The sequence below is a fragment of the Eucalyptus grandis genome, chromosome 10 (assembly GCF_016545825.1).
Source record: "Eucalyptus grandis isolate ANBG69807.140 chromosome 10, ASM1654582v1, whole genome shotgun sequence".
Lineage (NCBI taxonomy): Eukaryota > Viridiplantae > Streptophyta > Magnoliopsida > Myrtales > Myrtaceae > Eucalyptus > Eucalyptus grandis.
The window spans coordinates 4,664,533-4,685,859 of NC_052621.1; the positions used below are offsets into that span (position 1 = coordinate 4,664,533).

At 41.5% G+C, this 21,327-nt stretch overlaps 2 protein-coding genes and 1 long non-coding RNA gene across 4 annotated transcripts; 2 read left to right on the top strand and 1 right to left on the bottom strand.

The window, feature by feature from the left end:
- Positions 1-222: 222 nt before the first annotated feature.
- On the top strand, positions 223-12,564 carry LOC104421308 (glucan endo-1,3-beta-glucosidase 14). Its single transcript, XM_039303708.1, has 5 exons — positions 223-426; positions 8,384-8,618; positions 9,242-10,269; positions 10,355-10,474; positions 12,176-12,564. The coding sequence occupies exons 1-4, from the start codon at positions 223-225 to the stop codon at positions 10,409-10,411; spliced, it is 1,524 nt and encodes a 507-aa protein (XP_039159642.1). The 3' UTR covers positions 10,412-10,474; positions 12,176-12,564.
- Positions 12,565-13,714: 1,150 nt separating this feature from the next.
- On the bottom strand, positions 13,715-16,208 carry LOC104421311. 2 transcript variants are annotated; one of them, XR_001981741.2, is made up of 4 exons: positions 14,563-16,208; positions 14,231-14,451; positions 14,117-14,135; positions 13,715-13,993 (listed from the first exon to the last, which is right to left on the bottom strand). It is a non-coding gene; the product is annotated as an uncharacterized LOC104421311 (long non-coding RNA). The 2 variants fall into 2 exon arrangements; XR_005547048.1 differs by having other exon boundaries at positions 13,715-14,135.
- A 2,337-nt stretch (positions 16,209-18,545) lies between these two features.
- Positions 18,546-20,803, top strand: LOC120289231. Its single transcript, XM_039303996.1, has 2 exons — positions 18,546-20,056; positions 20,552-20,803. The coding sequence occupies exon 1, from the start codon at positions 19,285-19,287 to the stop codon at positions 19,855-19,857; it is 573 nt and encodes a 190-aa protein (XP_039159930.1). The 5' UTR covers positions 18,546-19,284; the 3' UTR covers positions 19,858-20,056; positions 20,552-20,803.
- Positions 20,804-21,327: the final 524 nt, after the last annotated feature.

The following is a 21,327-nucleotide window of genomic DNA, read 5'->3' on the forward strand; positions in this document are numbered from 1 at the left end:
TGGTGATGTTAAAATCAGAATGCATGATGGTATCGTGAGGACATTGATTGGAGTGAGACATGTTCCAAAATTGAAAAAAAAAAACTTAATTTCCTGGGTGCCCTAAATTCAGCTGGTTGTAGGTATTCTTCAAAAGGTAGAGTTCTGAAGGTTGTACGAGGTGCCTTGGTGATAATGAAAGGAATCAAGCATGGAGGCCTGTATAAACTTCAAGGTGAGACAATGACAAATTTCGCTGCGGAGACGTTGGATGCATCTGTTCGAAAGTCTATTGATTGCTCGAGGAAGATCTGGGTGTTTGTGCCAATGCACAAGTTTGATGCTGATGTCAGGATCACGCGGTTGAGAGCTTTGATCGAGATGGAGACTGGTAAATCGATCAAGCATGTGCAGACTGACAATAGCATGGAGTTCTGCTCAAAGCTGGTAAATAAATTCTACATGAAAGAGGGCATAGTGAAACATTGCACTAGTGTTAGTAAATCACAATAATTTATTACTAGAGATGGCTCGAAAAATTATCTCTAGTGCTGGTATTGCTAGGAGAATTCTAGTTGATGTGCTTAGTACGATAAGCTACCTAGTGAATATATCTCCATCAACTCGCTATTGAATGGCAGACTCCTGAAGAAGTGTGGTAAGGTAACGTTGCTGATTATTCTATTATTAGAATGTTTGGTTGCTCATGTTATTTTTAAGTGAGTGATGGTAAGCTCGATTGGAGGGCAATGTGCATATTCCATGGCTATGTACAAGGTGAGCAGGGCAATCAGTTGTGGTGCCTAGATATAAATTCACCTGTTGACAGCAGAGAAGTTATGTTTGACAAGTCTCCGATACTTCTGGCTAGGAGTGTTTGTGGCAGTGTTAATATGGATCTAGACGGTGTTCAGCTTGAGGTGGAGTTGCGACCAGAAACTCCTGAGGTAGTGAGTACGAGTACTAGCAAAATAATCGACACAGATGGTGCTCATAACTAGGTGGAGCCTATAGAGCCAATGGTTGCCGTAACTGCTGATATTAACAAGGTACATATTCAATCTCTTGACAGATACGGATGCAATAATGGTTTTGTTTTATCTGCGGTTAAGGAGGTTGTGTCGGAAAATCCTTGCGGAGCAGTTAAAAGTGCATGTGGAGTTGGTATTCTGATGAGGTCCTCGGTTATGGCAAAGTTTAAGCGAAGCTTGGACATGGATAATATCTGTGGCGGTTGAGCCCATCGGGGGCTATGGGAAAGTAGCAGCAGAGTTTGAATTTTTGCGAAGCGAATGCAACTTGGCTCAAACGTTGAGCCAATGTGGAGATTGTTGAAATTTGTCTCGAGTTTGAGTCCAATGTGAAATTTAGAATATTCTGAATTGGATATGTTGCGGATGTTCGAAATTGAGTAAAGAAGATCCGAAGATCAACTCCCTAAATTTGAATCTGCGTTGGAGAATTCGGCCGCTAAAATAGGAAAGTTCAACTTTAACTAGGACTTGGATTTTATTTAAAATATACAAAGATATGTTTTGGATAGGAAATAAAATCCTATGAGAAGTTGAAAAAAGAATAAGGGTTTTACTTATATATATATACTTGTGGCTGTAGGTGGTAGAGGTGGATCACAAATTGTCTTGAAGCGCCGCGTGAGTGCTTGGTGTTCCGCAGTTGATCGTGAAGAATTGGTCTTGAAGCGTCGTCTTGTCGTCGAGTGTTTGAGAGGGATTTTCTTTGTTGTTCTTGTTCATGAATTACATCTAAGGAAGTTTAGTGTTGAAGCCGATTTAAATCTTGTGGTAAGATTGCGTGTAATTCCTTCGTGAGATTGAGAGATTATTTCTTGAGGAATTTCGGGGCTAAATGGGCTTGGGAAACACTGAAAGAGTGTTTGAGTGACTCGAGTGTGTAATATTCTTGTATCGCTTGATCTATAGTGAAATTCGCTGCTGCTCTCCCCGTGGACGTATGTCTTTACGACTGAACCACGTAAATCTGGTGTCCGATATATTCTTCTTCTATCCATATTATTGTTCGATCGCTAGCCCTATCTCAACAGATTCTACGTAGGGCTTGTGTAATTAACAATGGGGGGCGATGGATTCAAATCCATATACGAATAATTTTTTAGTTACTTCAATCGGCACTAAAAGGAACAATGTTTCGCTTCTTTTTTATCAGGAGGCACTATTTTATGTTCATTATGTGGCAAGTTTTTGTAAATTCACTTGAGTATCACATATATAAAATAGCTCCCTGATCTTTATTTAAATGTTCGGTGTTGCCAAATTGCGGTGCACTTAAGTCACTCCAGAATCTATTCCCAAAAGTTTGCAGAATGGAATATGGAGGGGAAAAAGCAACTAGTCCATTGAAATAGGTTCTTTGTTACAAGTATCTATAGCGCCTATTTAGGAAATTTCACGGTACACAAATAACAACAATAGAAAATACAAATTCTTGAGGATGTCGTCATGGGAAAATTCTCGGGAAAAGTGCCAAAAAAGTTCTAAATCTTTTGCATTTGTGCCAATTTAGTCTTAGACATTTTTTGGTGCCAATTAAATCATAAATATTTTTACGTTGTGCCAATTCAGTCATTTCCGGCCAATTTTGGCTAGATTTTGCTAACTGGATGCCGGCGGACCGACGTGGCCTCATTAGCGTTGACGTGTACAACTTTTAATAATATTTTAATATTTTTGAATTTTTGAATTTTTGAATTTTTTTTCTTTTCCTCTTCTTCCTCTAGCCGGTCGCCAGACCTCAACGACCGGCCAGAGGTGGTGGCCGGCGAGGTCGAGGTCGACCTTGCCGGCCACCTCGCCAGTGGCTGTGAGGGCGGCCTCGTGCTCGGCGATGAAGCTCACCCATGGCTGGCAAGGCTTGACCTCGTTAGATTCGGTGAGGGTGAGCCTCGCCTGCCCGGCGCAAGGCCACCCTCGAGGCCTGGGCGGCAAGACTCGCCCTTGCCGGATCTGGCGAGGGTCGAGCCTCGCCCATGGTCGGTGAGGGCCGAGCCTTACCCAAGGCTCGGGGTTTGGCGAGGACAATAAGGCGATGGTGTTGGGGGGGGGGGTGGAGGCGACTACAAGGAGCGACGGTTATGACGGGGCAACGACGACGGGTCCTCCGTCCTCCGATCTCGACCCTTTCCCTTCTCTCCCTAGGTTTGCTTGCCCTCGCCGGCCATGGGCGAGGCTCGGTTCTTGCCAGATTTGACGAGGGCGAGCTTCGCTACCTAGGTCTCGAGGGCGGCCTCGCGCTGGGCGTGCGAGGCCACCCTTGTAGCCATTGGCTAGGTGGCCGGCAAGGTCGACCTCGACCTCGCCGACTGTTGCCTCTGGCTGGTCGCCAAGGTCTGGTGATTGGCTGGAGGAAGAAGAGGAAAAGAAAAAAGAAAAAAGAATTTGAAAATTCAAAATATTATTAAAAGTTGTCCATGTTAACCGGCCGGCATCCAGTAAGCAAAGTCCGGCCAAAATTGGCCGGAAATGATTGAATTGGCACAACGTAAAAATATTTAGGACTTAATCGGCACAAAAAAATTGTTTATGACTAAAATTAGCACAAATACAAAAGGTTTAGAACTTTTTTGGTACTTTTCCAAAAATTTTCCGTCTAATCATGTAGTTATTAGGTGAAAGAACCCTATTCTCCATTCCCTTGACCCATCCACTTCAACACTTAAAAAAAAAAAAAAAAAAAAACATCGGATTCATTTTATGTGCCGATTATATATTGGATTAAAGGAATCTGTCCCCTCAATCATTGTGCCTTGGACTCAATTAAGGTGTTTCTGTATGCTAAGATGCATGCATGAGTTATTTAGAGAAGAGTCTCACGTTGGAGAATTGATATGGTATGAAACAGTTAATATATCCTAATTGACTCATAATTTATTAGTTTAAATTTTTGAGTGAATATGGGTCTAGCTAAATATATTAATAGACTTGAACATATGCTCCATTTTGGCGATCGTTTCAGGTAAATATATCAGGCTTCTATTGCGCTCTTTCGACACTATATATCAATATTACTCAATAATGTGACATGTTAATCTCTAATTCTATGGTTTTGGTCATTCCTGGTTGTACCTTCATTGGCTCACTCGCTGCCTTCGGGTGAGGTTTTAGTTCGAGGACGTGGCATTGCTGGGTCCCATCTATAAAAAGGAGATTAATCAAGATGGACTTTCCGAGGACGTAAAACCTCGTTCTCCTATGAGAAACCGAACGAGAAAAGACGACGAATGGGGTTTAGAAAAGGCCGCAAATGTTTTGCCAATTTCATGTTCTGTGAGTTAGGTCTTATTTGTCATAAAAGAGGTCAGGTCTCATTTGGCCGGCTATTAAAAGTTCGGTAGCACCAAATGTCAATAATCCACGTCGACCACCTAACTCCAAATCATTTACTATCTTCGCAGTCCAATTAGTCGAATCACCTTAATGGATTTTTCTTCTTCCAGCTCAATTGAAACGAAATGCAGTTTGACTTAGGCGAGTTCAGGCCCACCGGTTCTCCGATGGCGCCGGCGAAATTGTCGTTCGTTCTCTAAAATTCACGTTTTGTTGTCTTTTCGTCCCCATTTTCAAATTAACTTCTGATTGGTCCTTGAAAAATTAATATTAATCAGGAGGCGACGGGAGGGAGACGTTGAAATGAAAGCTCCCAAAATAAATTTTTTTATCCCGAGTTAGGAATGGAAAGTGTATTGGCTTCAGCCGGAGAAAGCGTCTTTTGGATTTTTATTTTTTTCTAATGGTGAAAAGGAATTTTATTATTAAAAAAATCGAGGTGATCAGGTACGACTTTTCTTCGTAGTGGCGCGCGTGCGCTATGCTGAGGTGCCGCCGCCGACTTTGCTGTCAGATGTCGACGGAAGAAGCCGCCCGCACCGACGGTGGCGGTCTCGAACGCGTGTTCTCCAATAAGATTCGTGTCAGCACCACCTGCCGGTTTTTTTTATATCGCCTTCCCGATTATTTTAATTCGCAATCGCTGAAAAAGCGATTAAAAAAAAAAAAATGTCATTATAATCGCAGGCCAAAAAAGAAAATTAATAAATCGAGATGTATCCGTGGAAAAAGTCTTGGGGGCACGTTAGACATCGTATCTACTCCCGAACCGATCGGTGTGAATTTTGACCCAACTAATAATGTTATCCATAAATTAATTTAATATGATATTTGAATTTTTAGCATATATTTAATTTAATCATAAAACTATATATGCTTTTGAGTGTCAGGGAGAGATGACCGCTCGTTCGTCGGCGGCGGCCATGGAATGTGGGCCGACGTGGGTGAAGGAGGAAGACTGACCCACAGTCTCATTGATCTTCTGATGATGATGATGTGTTTGTTTAGCTCTCTCTGATCGGAGAGATGGTGATCGTGTCATGTGTTTAGCTCCTTCACCGACGGTTTGTATCCATCACCATCACCATGCATTCCTGCAACTTCACTCCAACGAAGAAGATGAATAGTGAAAAGATAGGAAAACAAAATGGAAAAAAAAAAAACAAAAGAAGAAGAAATGTCTTTGGACAAAAATGGCCCTCTCTCCCACCGGTGAGCTCAGACCCCTTTTTTAAAATCAAATAATCATTTCAGATCTTTATATGACGATAGATGACTATTTCAGTCTCTTAAATCAGTCAGACAATATCAATACTGAATTCTTTGACGAGAAAATGCATCCACGTCAGAACATTATTTAGAATTTTTCCGTAATATTGAAAATAGTTGCATTTGAGTCATTCGAAGAGTTCTGTTTTGGGAAAAGATCGAGTAGGCCAAAAGACAAGGAAACGAATCCCGAGATATTTTTGGATCAAATAAAAATCCGGAGGTATTTTTCGCTGGTAATGGGGCAGAAACCACATGGGCTGTCCGAGGGAAACTGGAGGTTGGAAGTTGGAACTAATGTCGGTGGATCCCCTGTTGTACACGACCAGAAAAATCCCAAGAAAGCCCGTCCAAATGCGAAACCAGAGAGAGAGAGAGAGAGAGAGAGAGAGAGAGAGATCAGAACAAACTCGCCCAGGAAGGTTACTACATTATAAATTGCAGAAAATATCTCACCTTCCCGGCGAGGCTCTTCCAAGAAATTACGCCACAGTAGAGAGAGAGAAGATTATCTTTTGATCTCTTTCTTTTTCATTGGTGACATAAGTATAAATGGGGAAGAGAATCGTTTGGTGGAAGTGACAGCAAATTTACGAAACCTCTCTCTCTCTCTGGTTGCAATGTTTGAAGGTAAATAACATAAACTGGTCTATGAATTTTGAACAGGTTTGTAATGTCATTTTTGAATTTGTAATGTAATATGGTTTCCAAATTTTAGATGCATATTCAGTTTAGTCATAAAATTGTTAGGAGTGTGCAACCGAATTGGTTCAATCCGGAAACCAAACCAGACTGCTTGAAAAATAGGTCTAGGAATATGTTCTTATTGAAATCAGTCTAGGTATAGCTTCCGAGTAAACACTCATCGAGAAATCGGATTGGATCACCCTATTTTGAAGTCGGTTTTATAAATTAAAAAGTCAAAATCCTACTTTTTTTCCCCTAAATTTTGACATCGGGACACTCTTTTGTTCTTTGTTCTTCCTTGAAACTCTTTGGTAGTCTTTCGTCTTTCGCTAAATTTTTATAGATTAATGGGGGATGGAATTTTATAATTTATGTCTTATGTTATGTGTTTACACTTTTATCATTTATAATTGTACAGGTCCGGGAATCTTATGGATTTTTATTTTGGCAAATTATGTTGTTCACATTTCCTTTTGAATCACTTTGTTACTTAGAGTCTCATATAATTTGCTGTAAAAAATGCACCAAAAAAATGTACAAAAAGATAAAACGGATTTTCGGAGTATACTCTTGATTCGGACCTTAAAAAAAAATGATAGGTTCAAGAATTGACTTCAAGGTCCATAGATTGGGAATCGGTTATAATATGATAGATTCCAGGTTTTAACTAGCGATCACTTCTATAAATTATATAAATATAATTATAAAAATAAATGGGCTAAAAAATGTTGAAAATTAGTTGCATTTCCATCGTCGGACTCGGGAGGATTCTATTTTGGGACAAGATCGAATAGGCCAAAAAGGTAGGGACGAATCCCGAGATATTTCGGCCCTGCAATCGGGCAGAACCCACATGGACCGTCCGACGGAAACTGAGGTCGGCACTTCGTCGGTGGAACTCCCTCGGTGTATGGCATGTTGAACACGATCAGAAAATCCCAAGAAAGCTCCGTCCAATCCAAATGTGAAACCGAGAGAAAAAGATCAGGACATGGACAACCCCCGCCAAGAAGCTAAGGGCGTGCATGGAAACGTTTCTAAGAAACGTTTCAGCACACTTTTTGTACGGAAAGTGTGCCGGGAACAAAAAGGAACAGAACGCGTTTGGTTGCGTTTTGTTCCTTTTGTTTTTGTTTCCGGAACGAAATAAGACGAGAAAAAAAGAAACAAAAAAGTTGTTTCTCCAGAAAAACACTTCTCGGAAGAACAAAAAGAACAAAAACGACTCTTCTCTCTCTTCTTCTTCTTCTTCTTTCTTCTTTTTTTTTCTTATTTTTCTTTGGCCGGTCGCCGGCCTCGGCCATGGCCGGCGACCGCCGTCGAGGCTCGGCGTCGCCCGATCCAGCGAGGCCGAGCGTCGCCGGCCCGGCGAGGCTCGGGCTCGCCGGACTGGCGAGCTCGAGCTCGCCCGCCATGGCGAGGCTCGGGCTCGCCGGATGGCGAGCCCGAGCTCGCCCGGCCAAGGCGAGGCTCGGCGTTGCCGCGCCGGCGAGGCCGAGCCTCGCCTTGGGCGGGCGAGCTCGGGCTCGCCAGATCCGGCGAGCCCGAGCCTCGCCATGGCCGGGCGAGCTTCGAGCCGCCATCCGGCGAGCCCGAGCTCGCCCGGCCAAGGCGAGGCCGAGCCTCGCCAACCACGGCCAGCTCGGCCCGCGGGTGGGCCGCGAGCCTTGCCGTGGCATTGGGGGCGAGGCCTGCCTGCCCCGATCGGCCCGGTCGCCCCAGGAGGCGGTGACCGCCGAAAAAAAAGAAAAATAAAAAGAAAGGAAAAAAAAAAAATAATAAAAATGTTTAAAAAATTAAAAGAAACAAAAAAATAATAAAATTTAACCAAACGTGTTTTACGTTCATTTTTTATTCCCTGACCAAACGTTACCAAACGCGTTCTTTTGTTCAAAAATCGCTTAGGAACAGAAACACTTTTTTTTGTTTCTGTTCCCAGGAACAAAAAAAGCATAGAAATAAATCCATGCGCACCCTAAACTACATTATAAGTAGCAGAAAAGACCTCGTCTTTCCGGCGAAGCTCTTCCACACTGGAGAGAAAGAGAAGACCATCTTTTAATCTCTTTCCTTTTCATTGGTGATCTAAAAGTATAAATAGGAGAGGAGAATCGTTTGGTGGAAGTGACAGCAATTTTACGAAACCACTCCCTCTCTCTCTCCCTCTCCCCCCTTCTTTGTGGGGTTGCCGGCGAGTGGTTGCTGCTGACACCTTTTTTTCTTGGTGGGCGTTGAGGGGCGGGAGGTCTTCGATCCTAGAACGCATCAATGGCTTCCTCCTCCTCGCTCCTCAGAGTCTCTTTCTTCTACTTTCTCTCTCAGGTTCGTCCTCCTCTCTCTCTCTTTTCCTTCCAGCCAGTCTTTGTCGCTACCTTTTAGCTTCTCCTGGGCAGCTGCTAGTCCTGGTGGGAAAGATCTCTTTTTTCTTCTTTTTTTAGGAGAATTGCGAGCCTCTTGTCTTCTAGAAAGCGCAAAAGACCCGATCAATGACGGTCGCATGTTGCTTTCTTCATTGGGCTTTACTAGATTTTCTTCCGTTCCTCTCTCTCCTCTCTCTCTCTTCTGGGGGATACGGCCAGAGAAAGAACAGGAAAATGAGACTTGTTGTTGGGAGTTCGCTAATTTTATTACCCTTTTTCTTTTCCATGCTTTCCGGGCTTTGAGGGAAAAGTTTAGATGGATTCGTTTCACTTCATATTAGTTGTAGGCTTTTTTCCTTTGGTAGTGCCAAATTTGGTGAGAGTGAGACGAGATTGTCGTTAACAATTCCCACATGCTAATGTGATGTGACGAAAGTCTGTATCTTGCAAGGGAAGTTACTCCAGTTACAAATATGGATGTGTGGACATTCTGGTTTAACGGTTTCAATTAATTTTCTGGTGTTCTCTGTCCCTCCAATTTTACGTGTTTCTGGTCCTGACTCTGTTTCTTCCTCTGCGTTTTAGATTCTGCGACTCGAATTCTAGGCCTTGAGTTCGGGATTAATTATGGCCAAATAGCGAACGACCTGCCCTCGCCTTCTCGTGTCGCCACCCTCCTTGGATCCCTCAACGTCAGTAGGGTAAAGTTGTATGATGCAGATCCCAATGTCCTCCAAGCATTTTCCAATTCCAATATCGACTTCATCATTGGTATAGGCAATGACAATCTCCAGAACATGACCATTCTTGCCAACGCCCAAGATTGGATCCAACAGCACGTCCAACCTTACATTGGCCAAACCCAGATCAGCTGCATCGTGGTTGGTAACGAAGTGTTAAACAGCAGCACTAACCAATGGATGCCTTATCTCGTCCCGGCGATGAAAACCGTATATTCGGCCCTTTCCAACCTTGGACTGAATAAGCAAGTCGCAGTCACAACAGCGCATTCACTCAATATTTTAGCTACTTCATACCCGCCCTCTGCAGGTGCTTTCTGGCCAAATCTTGCTCAGTACCTCCAACCCCTGTTGAATTTCCAGGCGCAGATAAATACTCCATTTCTCATAAACGCGTATCCTTACTTTGCGTATAAGGGTAGTCCGAGTGAGGTGTCGCTGAATTATGTGCTTTTCCAGCCTAATGAAGGGCTGACCGATCCTGTCACCAACTTGCACTATGATAATATGTTGTACGCTCAAATTGATGCGGTTTATTCAGCTATTAAAGCGATGGGACATACTGATATCACCGTCAGGATTTCTGAGACAGGTTGGCCGTCCAAGGGTGATGACGATGAGGCAGGGGCTACACTGGAGAATGCACATATATACAATGAAAATTTGTTGCAGAGGATAGAGCAGAAACAAGGTACCCCTGCTAAGCCATCGGTGCCTATTGACATATACGTGTTTGCGCTATTTAACGAAAACTTGAAGCCTGGTCCGGCATCTGAGAGGAACTATGGACTCTACTATCCAGATGGTACTCCAGTTTATAGCCTTGGATTGCAAGGTTATCTTCCAGAACTATATTCAGCGACTGGGACAAGAGTAAGACAAATTCGTTTTCTTGCTTAAACTGTTGAGCTAGATGAGTAACTGATGATGTTTTCTTCGGCTCTTTATGTTTTTGCAGGTATTGCCTTTCTCTGTTGTTTTAGTATCCATCATGACATTCTTAATGAATATTTGAGAGCATGCTAATCTGTTTACCGAGGGAAGGCTTCAACAAAACAATCTCGAAGCAACTTTTTAGGTGAGCATTTCATCATTTATATTTGTGCTGATCATCTTCTCTGCCCAATATTGCCGACTTGTTACTTTTCGTGATTCCCCCCCAACCCCCCAAAAAAAAAATCTCTCTATTGAATGACCGAATGTTTGTCTAGTAAATGGGAGTTCACACCTGCCTTAGCATCTTGACAAGTTCAAGGAACATGCACTAAGAAGGAAGAAGAAGGCACTTCCCGTTGATTTTCTTTGTATTAGATATAATTCTGCATCAAGGTTCCCATAGCTGGTATACTTTATCGTCACTTGGATTGTGAAGCCAGGCTAATTCAAGGACCCGCTGATACTTATGTACAGTGACAGAGGACTTTAAAACTGGATTAAAATTATACAGCAGATTGGCTCAGCATGGTTGCCAATTTTTCTAAACATAAGATCAGCACGACACGGTTGTGTTAGCGTGTCAGAATAGGCGGGCCTTTTTCTTTTACTGTTCCTGCTTTATGTTTCTGCCTTATGAACGAAATCTCCTCATATTCATTATTTATTAAAGATACGCGTCTAATGGGTCTCTCTTCTTTAAACGTCTGCCCTACGAGCTCAATCCTCCTTTTTATTATCATGTATGAAAAGATGTGGTAATGGGTCTGTCACCTTTATCTCTACTTTCTATCATGCTTGCGAATCTTCAAGGGGCAAATTCTTCTGGAAAAACAAAATAGTCGGTTGAATTCGTCCTTTGACAGCCTAGTTGGCCCTAACTTTTGACCCTTCACCAGTTCTCTTTCAGTTCCTTCCAAATCTCTCTCTCTCTGTCTCCACCCCAACACCACACCCCCCCCCCCGGGGTGCATCTGTAATAAACTATGTTCTTCTTCTGATCTCCAATAAGTTCTTTGTAGAAGCAGCCTTTGTTAGAAAGTGTCTTGAGAACCTTAAAAGGCATACAACTTAGGTTATTTTCAAAATATAAAGCATTTTGTGGTCCCTCCCACTCTTTCCAATCCATAAATGGACACTCCACAGAAAAGAAAACTGAAATGCCATACATGTACACTCAGAGACAGTTCACTAGTCACTGTTCGCCTGCTAAAAATATCTTATGGAACAAACCCCAATAGCCTCCCTCCGGTGAATGCAGTCTTTGTTGAATTCAAAAGGTCAAAACAGAAGAAAACCAGAGCCTTTCCTATAAAGGTCATTTTCCAATGTGATCCAACCTTGTTTGTCATCAATGAGCGGAACAGAACTTGAGACTCAGAGATGACATTTCCGCCGCCCTTGAGTCACAATTCACAAAGTGCTGATTGCCGGTTTTCTCCATGAGGGTGATGTGGCTCTACTTTTGTAGATTCCAGCAATGGTCTGAAAGAGAAAGGGATAAGATTTGACAGATAGACAAGTCCCTCAATATTCACCATAGATATAATGATGACATGATACCTACCCGTATCCAGGATCGTTAGTATATTGCTAGAGGAATCGTGTATATATGATCCATGTTGAGCTTATATTTATGTCTCTGTCGTGGCACCGGTAAAGTGCAAGACCAAGAGTCTCAGAATCAATCAAAGTTAGGAAGAAGTTTTGACTCGAGGCGACAGCCACTACTTGATACTGATTTAAATGCAGAAAGTTTAGTTCTTTTTCATCATTAGCAATGCAATGTTCTGTTGCTTGTGTTATGGCTAAATCATTAAAACGTTTTCTCCCCTTCTTTTGCAAGAGATTCCAGAGAGCTTACATAATCACATAGCGTGAATGGATGAGATTATTCAGCTACACTAGATGGAGTTTTGACTTGAAGAGTGTACTAGTATGTCTGTCTTTGTCTGTAATAGTAAAATAACACAAATCGCTAAGTAAAGTTTAGGATCCTAGGAAATTAACACACTGATTCATGACATAGCTTATGTAATAAAAGCATTGGGTATAGCGGGTGGATACGATCTTGTACGAACACGTTCTGGGAGGGACTCTCCTGATGTGGAAGAAGCTCGAGCTCTTTCACGGCCCTACTTTATATGGTGGGTGTATAATTATATGGACTTTACATTACTTTTACTCGATTTAATAAGATGGACGATGAGTAGTACCAGATAGATTGTGGATTTCTCATGGTTCGCCTTTTCATTCGTCGTTACATATGCATTTTCGCCCGGGTTTCCCTTCAGGTGGGTATAGTCGCGATGTGCCTTTAGATATGTCCCTTTTTCTCCCATCCTTCAAGCGCTAGCAACTATGCCTGTTCAAGCACCATCTGGTTATCGTTCTACAATATCATCATCGGGGACGATCCGTATGAGAACCCAAATGCTTCTTGTGACGCTCTTTGAGCCTGCCCGTCTCAGGAGATGCCTAATTAAATGGTTCTGTTGTAAAAGGAAGATCTTGTATTGCTCGGGGCTTGAGTACATCACCAGTTTAGACTGAATTACCCTTAACTAGCCCAACTGGTTCTATCGAGCAACGATCCGATTCTTTTGTTTCTCAACGCCAGTCCATCTCGGGTAAGATGCAGTTTAGAAGAAGTCGTAGGCTGATTCCTTTCTAAGTGGGACAATTCAATCCTAATTCTTTTATTGTGCTCATTTAGTCGTAAACTTTTGACAACTTACTAATTTAGTCTTAAAACTTTTTAATTGGGTCAGTTTAGTCTTAAATCTTTTAAGGGTTTGCCAATTTGATCCTAAACATTTTGAGATTTACTAATTGAAGTCATTCCGGTGAATATTGGTCTGAAATTGCTAATATCATAATCTAATCAACATCGTCATATGTGACAAAACCAACGCAAACACGGACAATTTTTACTTTAAAAAAAAAAAATTGACAAATCATCATATGATTTAGGACTAAAGTAGTAAGCTATCAAAATATTTGGTACTAAATTAACTAAATTGAAAGATTTAGAATTGAATTGAACGCCATAAAATAAGTTTAAGAAATTTTGAACAATTTTTTCCTTCTCATGCACTACCTAATGAGTTATACGTTCTCCACAATGTAAAGGGTAGAAAGCTGTTGATTATAAATGCAATGACAATACTACAATGGGGTAATGTTATGGAGGACAAATTTGATTGAATTTACTGAGATTCCTCCTAGAAATCCACTTCATTGTCCATTGTCCAATCTTCCATCACAATCTCAACGAGAAGAATGGCGAAAACCACAATACCCTCGATTGATTTGAGTGGAGAACTAGAAAGCCAAAATCTCGGTAAACCAGAGAGGATTGCAGATGGCTATGCGGAAATCGATCGATAAAAACACCACCTCTCAGAATACAGCAAGCATAAAAGCATACAAATGTTCCTACTTATAATAGCTGACAAGAGGACTCCCAAGAATCTACAGTTATAGAGCGACGAGCCGCCATCGCACCTTAGTGTCCAGTATTTACACGCCAAACAAAGTATAATACTTAGCCGTCAATCATATGATACAAGAAAAGGAAGGATCATACAATGAACTCATCATATCCGAGTGTTGCTGATCCCGTGTATTGCAGATTTTTCTCTTTGAATTTCTCTGTCAGGCCCTGAAATGTGATGTTAAGTAACGAGAAGGTCACTCAATTAGCCATTGAAGCATCTGTGTAGACGAACCCTGACTATATCATACTATACTCATGACAGTTCATATAGTTGAATTGACATTGTACCTTCACAATCATTCCACATCTGCGCATCCAACACAACGTTAATGAGTTCTGCATTCAAATCTGATTCTTCTCAGCTCAAGTGGGCTGGAGGCTAAAAGGAAAGAAGGTGCATACTCGACAAAAGCATCAAAATTAAGTTCGCATGTCCTGCCGCTGCTGCCGTCATATCAAGACATCAGAACTTGAAGAACAGATGGCGGAATCACGTAGCTTAGACTGTACAGAGCATCCCTCAGTTCTGTCGAGTCGATTTTTCCGCTTCTGTCTCTATCGAATCTCTCGAATAAGGGCTGTCCGAGGGAAACTGGAGGTTGGAACTAATGTCGGTGGATCCCCTGTTGAACACGACCAGAAAAGTCCCAAGAAAGCCCGTCCAAATGAGAGAGAGATTAGAACAAACTCGCCCAGGAAGCTAACTACATTATAAATTGCAGAAAATATCTCACCTTTCCGGCGAGGCTCTTCCAAGAAATCACTCCTCAGTAGAGAGAGAGAGAGAGAGAAGACTATCTTTTGATCTCTTTCTTTTTCACTGGTGACATAAGTATAAATGGGGAAGAGAATCGTTTGGTGGAACTGACAGCAAATTTACGAAACCTCTCTCTCTCTCTGGTTGCTGGCAAGTGTTTGAAGGTAAATAACATAAACTGGTCTATGAATTTTGTACAGGTTTGTAATGTCATTTTTGAATTTTTAATGTAATATGGTTTCCAAATTTTAAGTACATATTCAATTTAGTCATAAAATTGTTAGGAGTGTGAATGCAAATTGGTTCAATCCGGAAACAAAACCGGAACTCTTGAAAAATAGGTCTAGGAATATGTTCTTATTAAACTTAGTCCAGGAATAGCTTTTGAGTAAACACTCACCGAGAAATTGGATTGGACCACCTTATTTTGAAATTGGTTTTATGAGTTAAAAAGTCAAAATCCTAATTTATTTTTCCCCTAAATTTGACCTTAGTACTCCTTTGTTCTTTGTTCTTCCTCGAAACTCTTTGCTAGTCTTTTATCTTCCGCTAAATTTTTATAGATTAATAGGGGATGAAATTCTATAATTTATGTTTTATGTTATGTGTTTAAACTTTTATCCTTTATAATAGTATAGGTCTAGGAATCTTATGGATTGCTGTTTTTGGCGTATTCTGTTGTCCACCTTTTCCTTTGAATCATTTTGGTACTCGTAGTCTCATATAATTTTGCTGTAAAAAATGACCAAAAAAAAGGTACAAAAAGATAAAACGGGTTTTTTTAGTATATTTTGAAATCAGACCAGAAAAAAAGAATATGTTCAAGAATCGGCTTCAGGGTCTAAAAATTAAGAATTAGTTATAATAGGGTAGGTTTCAGGTTTTAACTCTGAATTTTACTACTTTGAAAGCCATCACTCCTAAAAATTATATAAATATAACCAGAAGAATAAATGGGCCCAAAAATGTTGAAAATTAGTTGCATTTCCATCGTCGGGAGGATTCTATTTTGGGACAAGATCGGATAGGCCAAAAAGGTAGGGACGAATGCCGAGATATTTATCGCCTGTAATAATCGGGCAGAACCCACATGGACCGGCCGACGAAAACTGGAGGTTGGAACTACGTCGGTGGAACTACGTCGGTGTATGGCATGCTGAACCCGACCAGAAAATCCCAAGAAAGCTCCGTCCAAATGTGAAACCGGAGAGAGAGAAAAAGATCAGGACAAACCCCGCCAAGAAGCTAAACTATATTATAAGTTGCAGAAAAGCGGCGAGGCTCTTCCAAGAAATCACGCCGCACGCCTCCACATTTGAGAGAGAAGACCATCTTTTAATCTCTTTAGTAGGGAAAAGATCATAAAAAATCCAAAATTTTGTTCAAAATGACAAATTTATTCAAAATCTTTTTTTTTTATAACCCAAGGAATCTGTAAACTGACAGTCGGTGAGCAAATTTTGGGGGAACGACTGCAAGACTCATCACCACATGATTCGAACTTCTCCCCTTCGTGAGGGGAAGAGAGCCCAAGTCAGCTGCGCCGTTGAGGGCGATGGTTTCAAAACTTTTTTGTGACAAAAAAAAAAATCCAAACTTTACAAATTATGACATATTTACTTCATCAAGGACATTTTTGTCTTTTTATTTTTATATTTTTTCCTTAGAATTTTAAATTTTAAAAGGTAAATAGTTTAAAATAAATGTTTCACACCGATAGAAATTCATAGTTTTTTATTTCACGGAAAAAAATTTAGGATAAATATGTTACAATTGATAAAATTCAAAATTTTCATGTCATTAAATAAAATTTGGGATAAATTTGTCATTTCGCTGACTCACCGCCATATCCGGCAAGCTAGCGAGGCTCACCCTCGCCAGCCGCCACCTCGGGGTCATTCGCCGAGGTCCGGCGACCTGCTAGAGGAAGAAGAGGAGAAGAAACAAAGAAAAATTTTAAAATATTAAAAATATTAAAATATTATTAAAATTTATTTACGTTAGCGCCGATCAAGCCTTATCAACCGGTCGGTATCTAGTTAGCAATATCCAGCCAAAATTGGCCGGAAATGATTGAATCGGCACAATCTAAAAAAGTTTAGGACTAAATTAGCACCAAAAAAAGGTTTATGACTAAATTGGTACAACGACAAAAGGTTTAGGATTTTTTTGGCACTTTTCCCTATTTAAATGTTTGGTGTTGCCAACTTTGAATTATAATTGTGGTGCACTTAAGTCACTCTAGAATCTATTCCCAAAAGTTCGCAGAATGGAATATGGAGGGGAAAAAACATTTAGTCCATTGAAATAGGTTCGTAGTTACAAGTATCCATAGCGCCTATTTAGGAAATTTCACGGTATACAAATAACAACAATAGAATATACAAATTCTTGAGGATGTCGTCACGGGAAAATTCTCCGACTAATCATGTAGTTATTAGTGAAAGAACCCTATTCTCCTTTCCCTTGACCCATCCACTTCAACACTTAAGAAAAAAAAGACATCGGATTCATGTCATGTGCCAATTCTATATTGGATTAAAGGAATCCGTCCCCTCAATCATTGTGCCTTTGACTCAATTAAGGTGTTTACGTATGTTAAAATGCACGCATGAGTTATTTAAAGAAGAGTCTCACGTTGGAGAATTGATACGGTACAAAACAATTTATATATTATAATTGACTAATAACTTATTGATTTGAGTTTTTAAGTGAATATAGATCTAACTGAATATATTAATAGACTTGAACATATGCTTCATTTTGGCAATCTTTTTAGGTAAATATATGTCGCGACCTACCATCGGGGGGAGGGAACAGGTTTAGGGTATTGCGCCCAAAGGACGGGCTAAGGCCCTGATTGATGCGGGGCTCCCAAGCCCATATCCCGCGTGACGTTGGGATATTCTTAAGAAATTTTGCATAAAATGAGTCGCCACTAACCTTATTGGGGTCGGCTAGAAACCAAGTGAGGCATGGGAGCGTGCCTCACTTCCTACGCAACAGGAGAAGTTAGGTTTGGGGACTTGATTACACTAATTAACCAATTAGTGCCATTTCGGTACCTAATCTTGTTCGTTTTAATAAAATGATTTTTGACAGACAATTTGGACTAATTTTATATTTATCCACTAACATGAGGTGAGCATGCGGGTGCGCAATCAATAAAGTAGCAATTAGCAATTAAGAAAAGTGATTAAATAAATTGCATGAAAGAGCAAACATTCAACACCAAAGAAAAGATAAATACTAATCCTAACTAAACTAAAGAGAGGCCAAAATCAACATATCAATGTCATGCATTCAAAGACATTTATTCCCAAGGACAATTGAGATCTTAAGGTAAAACCCTAAAGGTTTAACCAAATTTAAGCATAGTTCTCAATTGGAATACTTCCATTTTTAAGAGAGCATGACCCAAGAGATTGATTTGAACCCTTTTATAGATTTTTTTTTTTATATATAAAAAATGAATTTTAAAGATTTTTCCCCCAAATAAAACTAGATTTTACAATTTTTGGATTTTACAATTTTTTTTTCTGAAAAAACGAAATTTTTTATGTTTTCTGAATTTTTGAATTTTCGGATGAGTTTTTGAATTTTTATCATTTTTTTTTAATTTTTAATTTTTTTAAACTTTAAATTTTAAATCTTTTTGAAATTTTTATATATTTTTAATATTTAATATTATTATAATCGGAAAACGGGTCGAACTGGATAGATCCGATCCAGCCATTGACCCGACCCAAAACCGGATTCGACTCTATCGGATTGAAAGAGAAAATTAATATTTTTTTTTTCCAGCAAACTAGTAGTAGGGCAAACCCATCACTTACTTTTTAAGTGCTACACTAGCTTTCGCTCATAATTCAATCAGAGCTCCAATAGACATATATCAATTACCGAAAAAATTTAGTACTCTAAAGTGATTGAAATAAGAAACCAGAGTGATAGCGAAGCTTAACGATTTCATCATGCCTTGGGCCACAGGGTTGAAACTTTAGGAAAAATTAAGGCGACGAGGGGAAATTATGATGATCAAAATCAGTGTCGTTAATGAGGAAAAAGGGAAGAGCAGGTGTGTCCGACCTGGCTTGAGAGCTCCCCCTCCCTCACCTTTTCCTCGAACGAGAAAAAAAGGTACTTGTTTTGAGCTCTCTCTTGCCTGCCTGTCATGCACTTTGGCACGATGTCGCCAGATTCATCCACTTCTTAGGGTTTTCTCTCTCTCCTTCCTCGCGAATCCAAGAACCCGAAAGCCCTTCGAGATTCCGCACTGTGTAAGAGCCTTGCCTTCGCTTTTTCGCCAAGATCAAAATCGACCCTCGTCGGCTCCGCACTCCCACCTCCCGATCTTGGGCTCTTTTCTCTTTCTCCGGGGTCCATTCTCAAGTGGGTGCCTCGTATTTCCTTCCACTTCGCTCGAAGCTTCTTGCTTTTCTTCTGGGTAGTTGAGAAAAGATCGCAAGATTGCTTGTTCCCTTCTTCTTCTTCCTGGGTCTGGTTTGGTCTGGTTTTGGTTGGGAGTTAGGTGGAGGTACGGTGAAGATATCGTTCTACACTAATCCCGACTAGTTTTCAGCTCTTCGATTCGGCTCCTCGTACACCCGGTTGAGTTGTTTCTGCGTTTTGGGTCGCTCGGATTTCGGGAGTTGGGTATTTAAATAGTGGGAACAGGGTAGTAGATTTGTCGATTCAGATGGCTGCATCTGGGGATGGTGCTGCTTGTGTCGATGGCGTCGAGAAGCTGGTTTCCGCGAGGAAGTCGTTGATCCTGAGCTTGGAGAAGTCGAAAGCCCTGAGCTCGAAGCTGGAGAAAACGGGCCCGAGATTGGCCGAGATCAACCAGAGGTTGCCCTCCTTGGAGGCTGCCGTCCGGCCTATCCGCGCCAATAAGGACACCCTTGACGCTGTGGGTGGGCACATTAACCGTGCGGTCGGCCCCGCCGCGGCGGTGCTCAAGGTTTTCGATGCGGTTCATGGACTCGAGAAGATGCTGTTGTCAGATCCGCGCAATGATTTGCCCGGGTACTCGTCAGTGTTGAAGCGACTCGAGGAGGCATTGAGATTTTTGGGGGATAATTGTGGATTGGCAATCCAGTGGCTGGAGGATATAGTGGAGTATCTGGAGGATAATACTGTGGCAGATAAAGGGTACATTTCAAGTCTGAATAAATTATTGCAGAGTCTTAGGGAATTGCAGAGCGATGGTGGAAGAGCACATCTTGATGGTGGGCTCCTCGATGCGGCATTGGATATACTGGAAAGTTAGTTCCGTCGGCTCTTGACGGAGCACAGTTCACCGCTTCCAATGTCTGCTCCATCATCTCTTGGAGAGCAAGCTTGCATTGCACCGTCTCCATTGCCAGTAGCGCAAAACCTCGAATTCAAGGAAGAGGAAGCCGCGGCTTGGTGGTTCCGGCTAGGAGGCACAAGCTCGTGTCGGGGTGGCTGAGCGATGTTCGGCTGAGGTGGGTTCCGAGCCTCCTTCTTCCTGGTCACTCTCCGTTTCTACCCTTCTCCTTCCTTCAAGCTCTCTCGCCAAAGGCCATCTCAAATCTCTCTCGGCCAATTTCCTCTCTGTCTTCGTTCTCTCCTTTCCTCTCTCCCCCCCCACCTTTTTTTTTACCAAGCCCCCTCTTCTCTCTATAAATCTGCCGTAGGTTGCCCCCTTTTGGCATCCCTCCAGAGCGGTTTTGGATGGCCAACGAAGCCAGCTGCCTTTTCCTTCCATCTCCATCTCAAGACTGTCGTTAATCAGCCTCCTCTCCCTGCCTGTGTATGTGCCTGCAGCTATTTCGGTTTTTGGGGGGCGAGTTAATGGTATTTTCGGCTAAGATGGCAGCAAGCTCTTTTGGGTTTTGACAACCGCAGGCATCGCCATGCTGCAGCCGTGTGCCATCGCTTCCCCTTCTTCTGCTCTATCTCCTGCCTCTCCCTCTGTTCTATTTCTTTCTTTTTTGCAGGTCTTCGAAGACCGACACAGAGGGAGGAAGACCCTCTCTCGCGGGCTGAAAGGGAAAAAGGGGGGTTGGGCTGGGCCCAATGCATGGAGAGAAAAGAAAAAAAGGGTGGGCTGTTGTTGTTTCCTTTTTTTTTTTTTTTTTGACTTTTTGATTGATTGATTTTTAAAAAAATAGGTGTCAACAATATATTAGGCTTCTGTTGCGTGCTTTCAACACTATAAATCAATATTACTCAATAATGTGACATGTTAATCTCTAATTCTATGGTTTTGGTCATTCCTGGTTGTACCTTCATTGGCTCACTCGCTGCCTTCGGGTGAGGTTTTAGTTCGAGGACATGGCATTGCTGGGTACCATCTATTAAAAGGAGATTAATAAAGATGGACTTTCCAAGGACATAAAACCTCGTTCTCCTATGAGAAACCGAACGAGAAAAGACGACGAATGGGGTTTAGAAAAGGCCGCAAATGTTTTGCCAATTTCATGTTCTGCGAGTTAGGTCTTATTTGTCATAAAAGAGGTCAGGTCTCATTTGGCCGGCTATTAAAAGTTCGGTAGCACCAAATGTCAATAATCCACGTCGACCACCTGACTCCAAATCATTTACTTTCTTCTTCCAGCTCAATTGAAACGAAATGCATTTTGACTTAGGCGAGTTCTGACCCACAGGTTCTCCGATGGCGCCGGCAAAATTGTCGTTCGTTCTCTAAAATTCACGTTTTGTTGTCTTTTCGTCCCCATTTTCAACTTAACTTCTGATTGGTCCTTGAAAAATT

What these genes read in the sequence shown, in the direction of transcription:
- LOC104421308 (XM_039303708.1), top strand. Translation starts at nt 223, where the DNA reads ATGACAAATTTCGCTGCGGAGACGTTGGATGCATCTGTTCGAAAGTCT. An exon ending in TGGAGTTCTGCTCAAAGCTG is followed by an intron (nt 427 to 8,383) that starts GTAAATAAATTC and finishes CATTGGTGATCT; the next exon opens with AAAAGTATAAATAGGAGAGG. An exon ending in ATTCAGCGACTGGGACAAGA is followed by an intron (nt 10,270 to 10,354) that starts GTAAGACAAATT and finishes ATGTTTTTGCAG; the next exon opens with GTATTGCCTTTCTCTGTTGT.
- LOC120289231 (XM_039303996.1), top strand. Translation starts at nt 19,285, where the DNA reads ATGGCTGCATCTGGGGATGGTGCTGCTTGTGTCGATGGCGTCGAGAAG.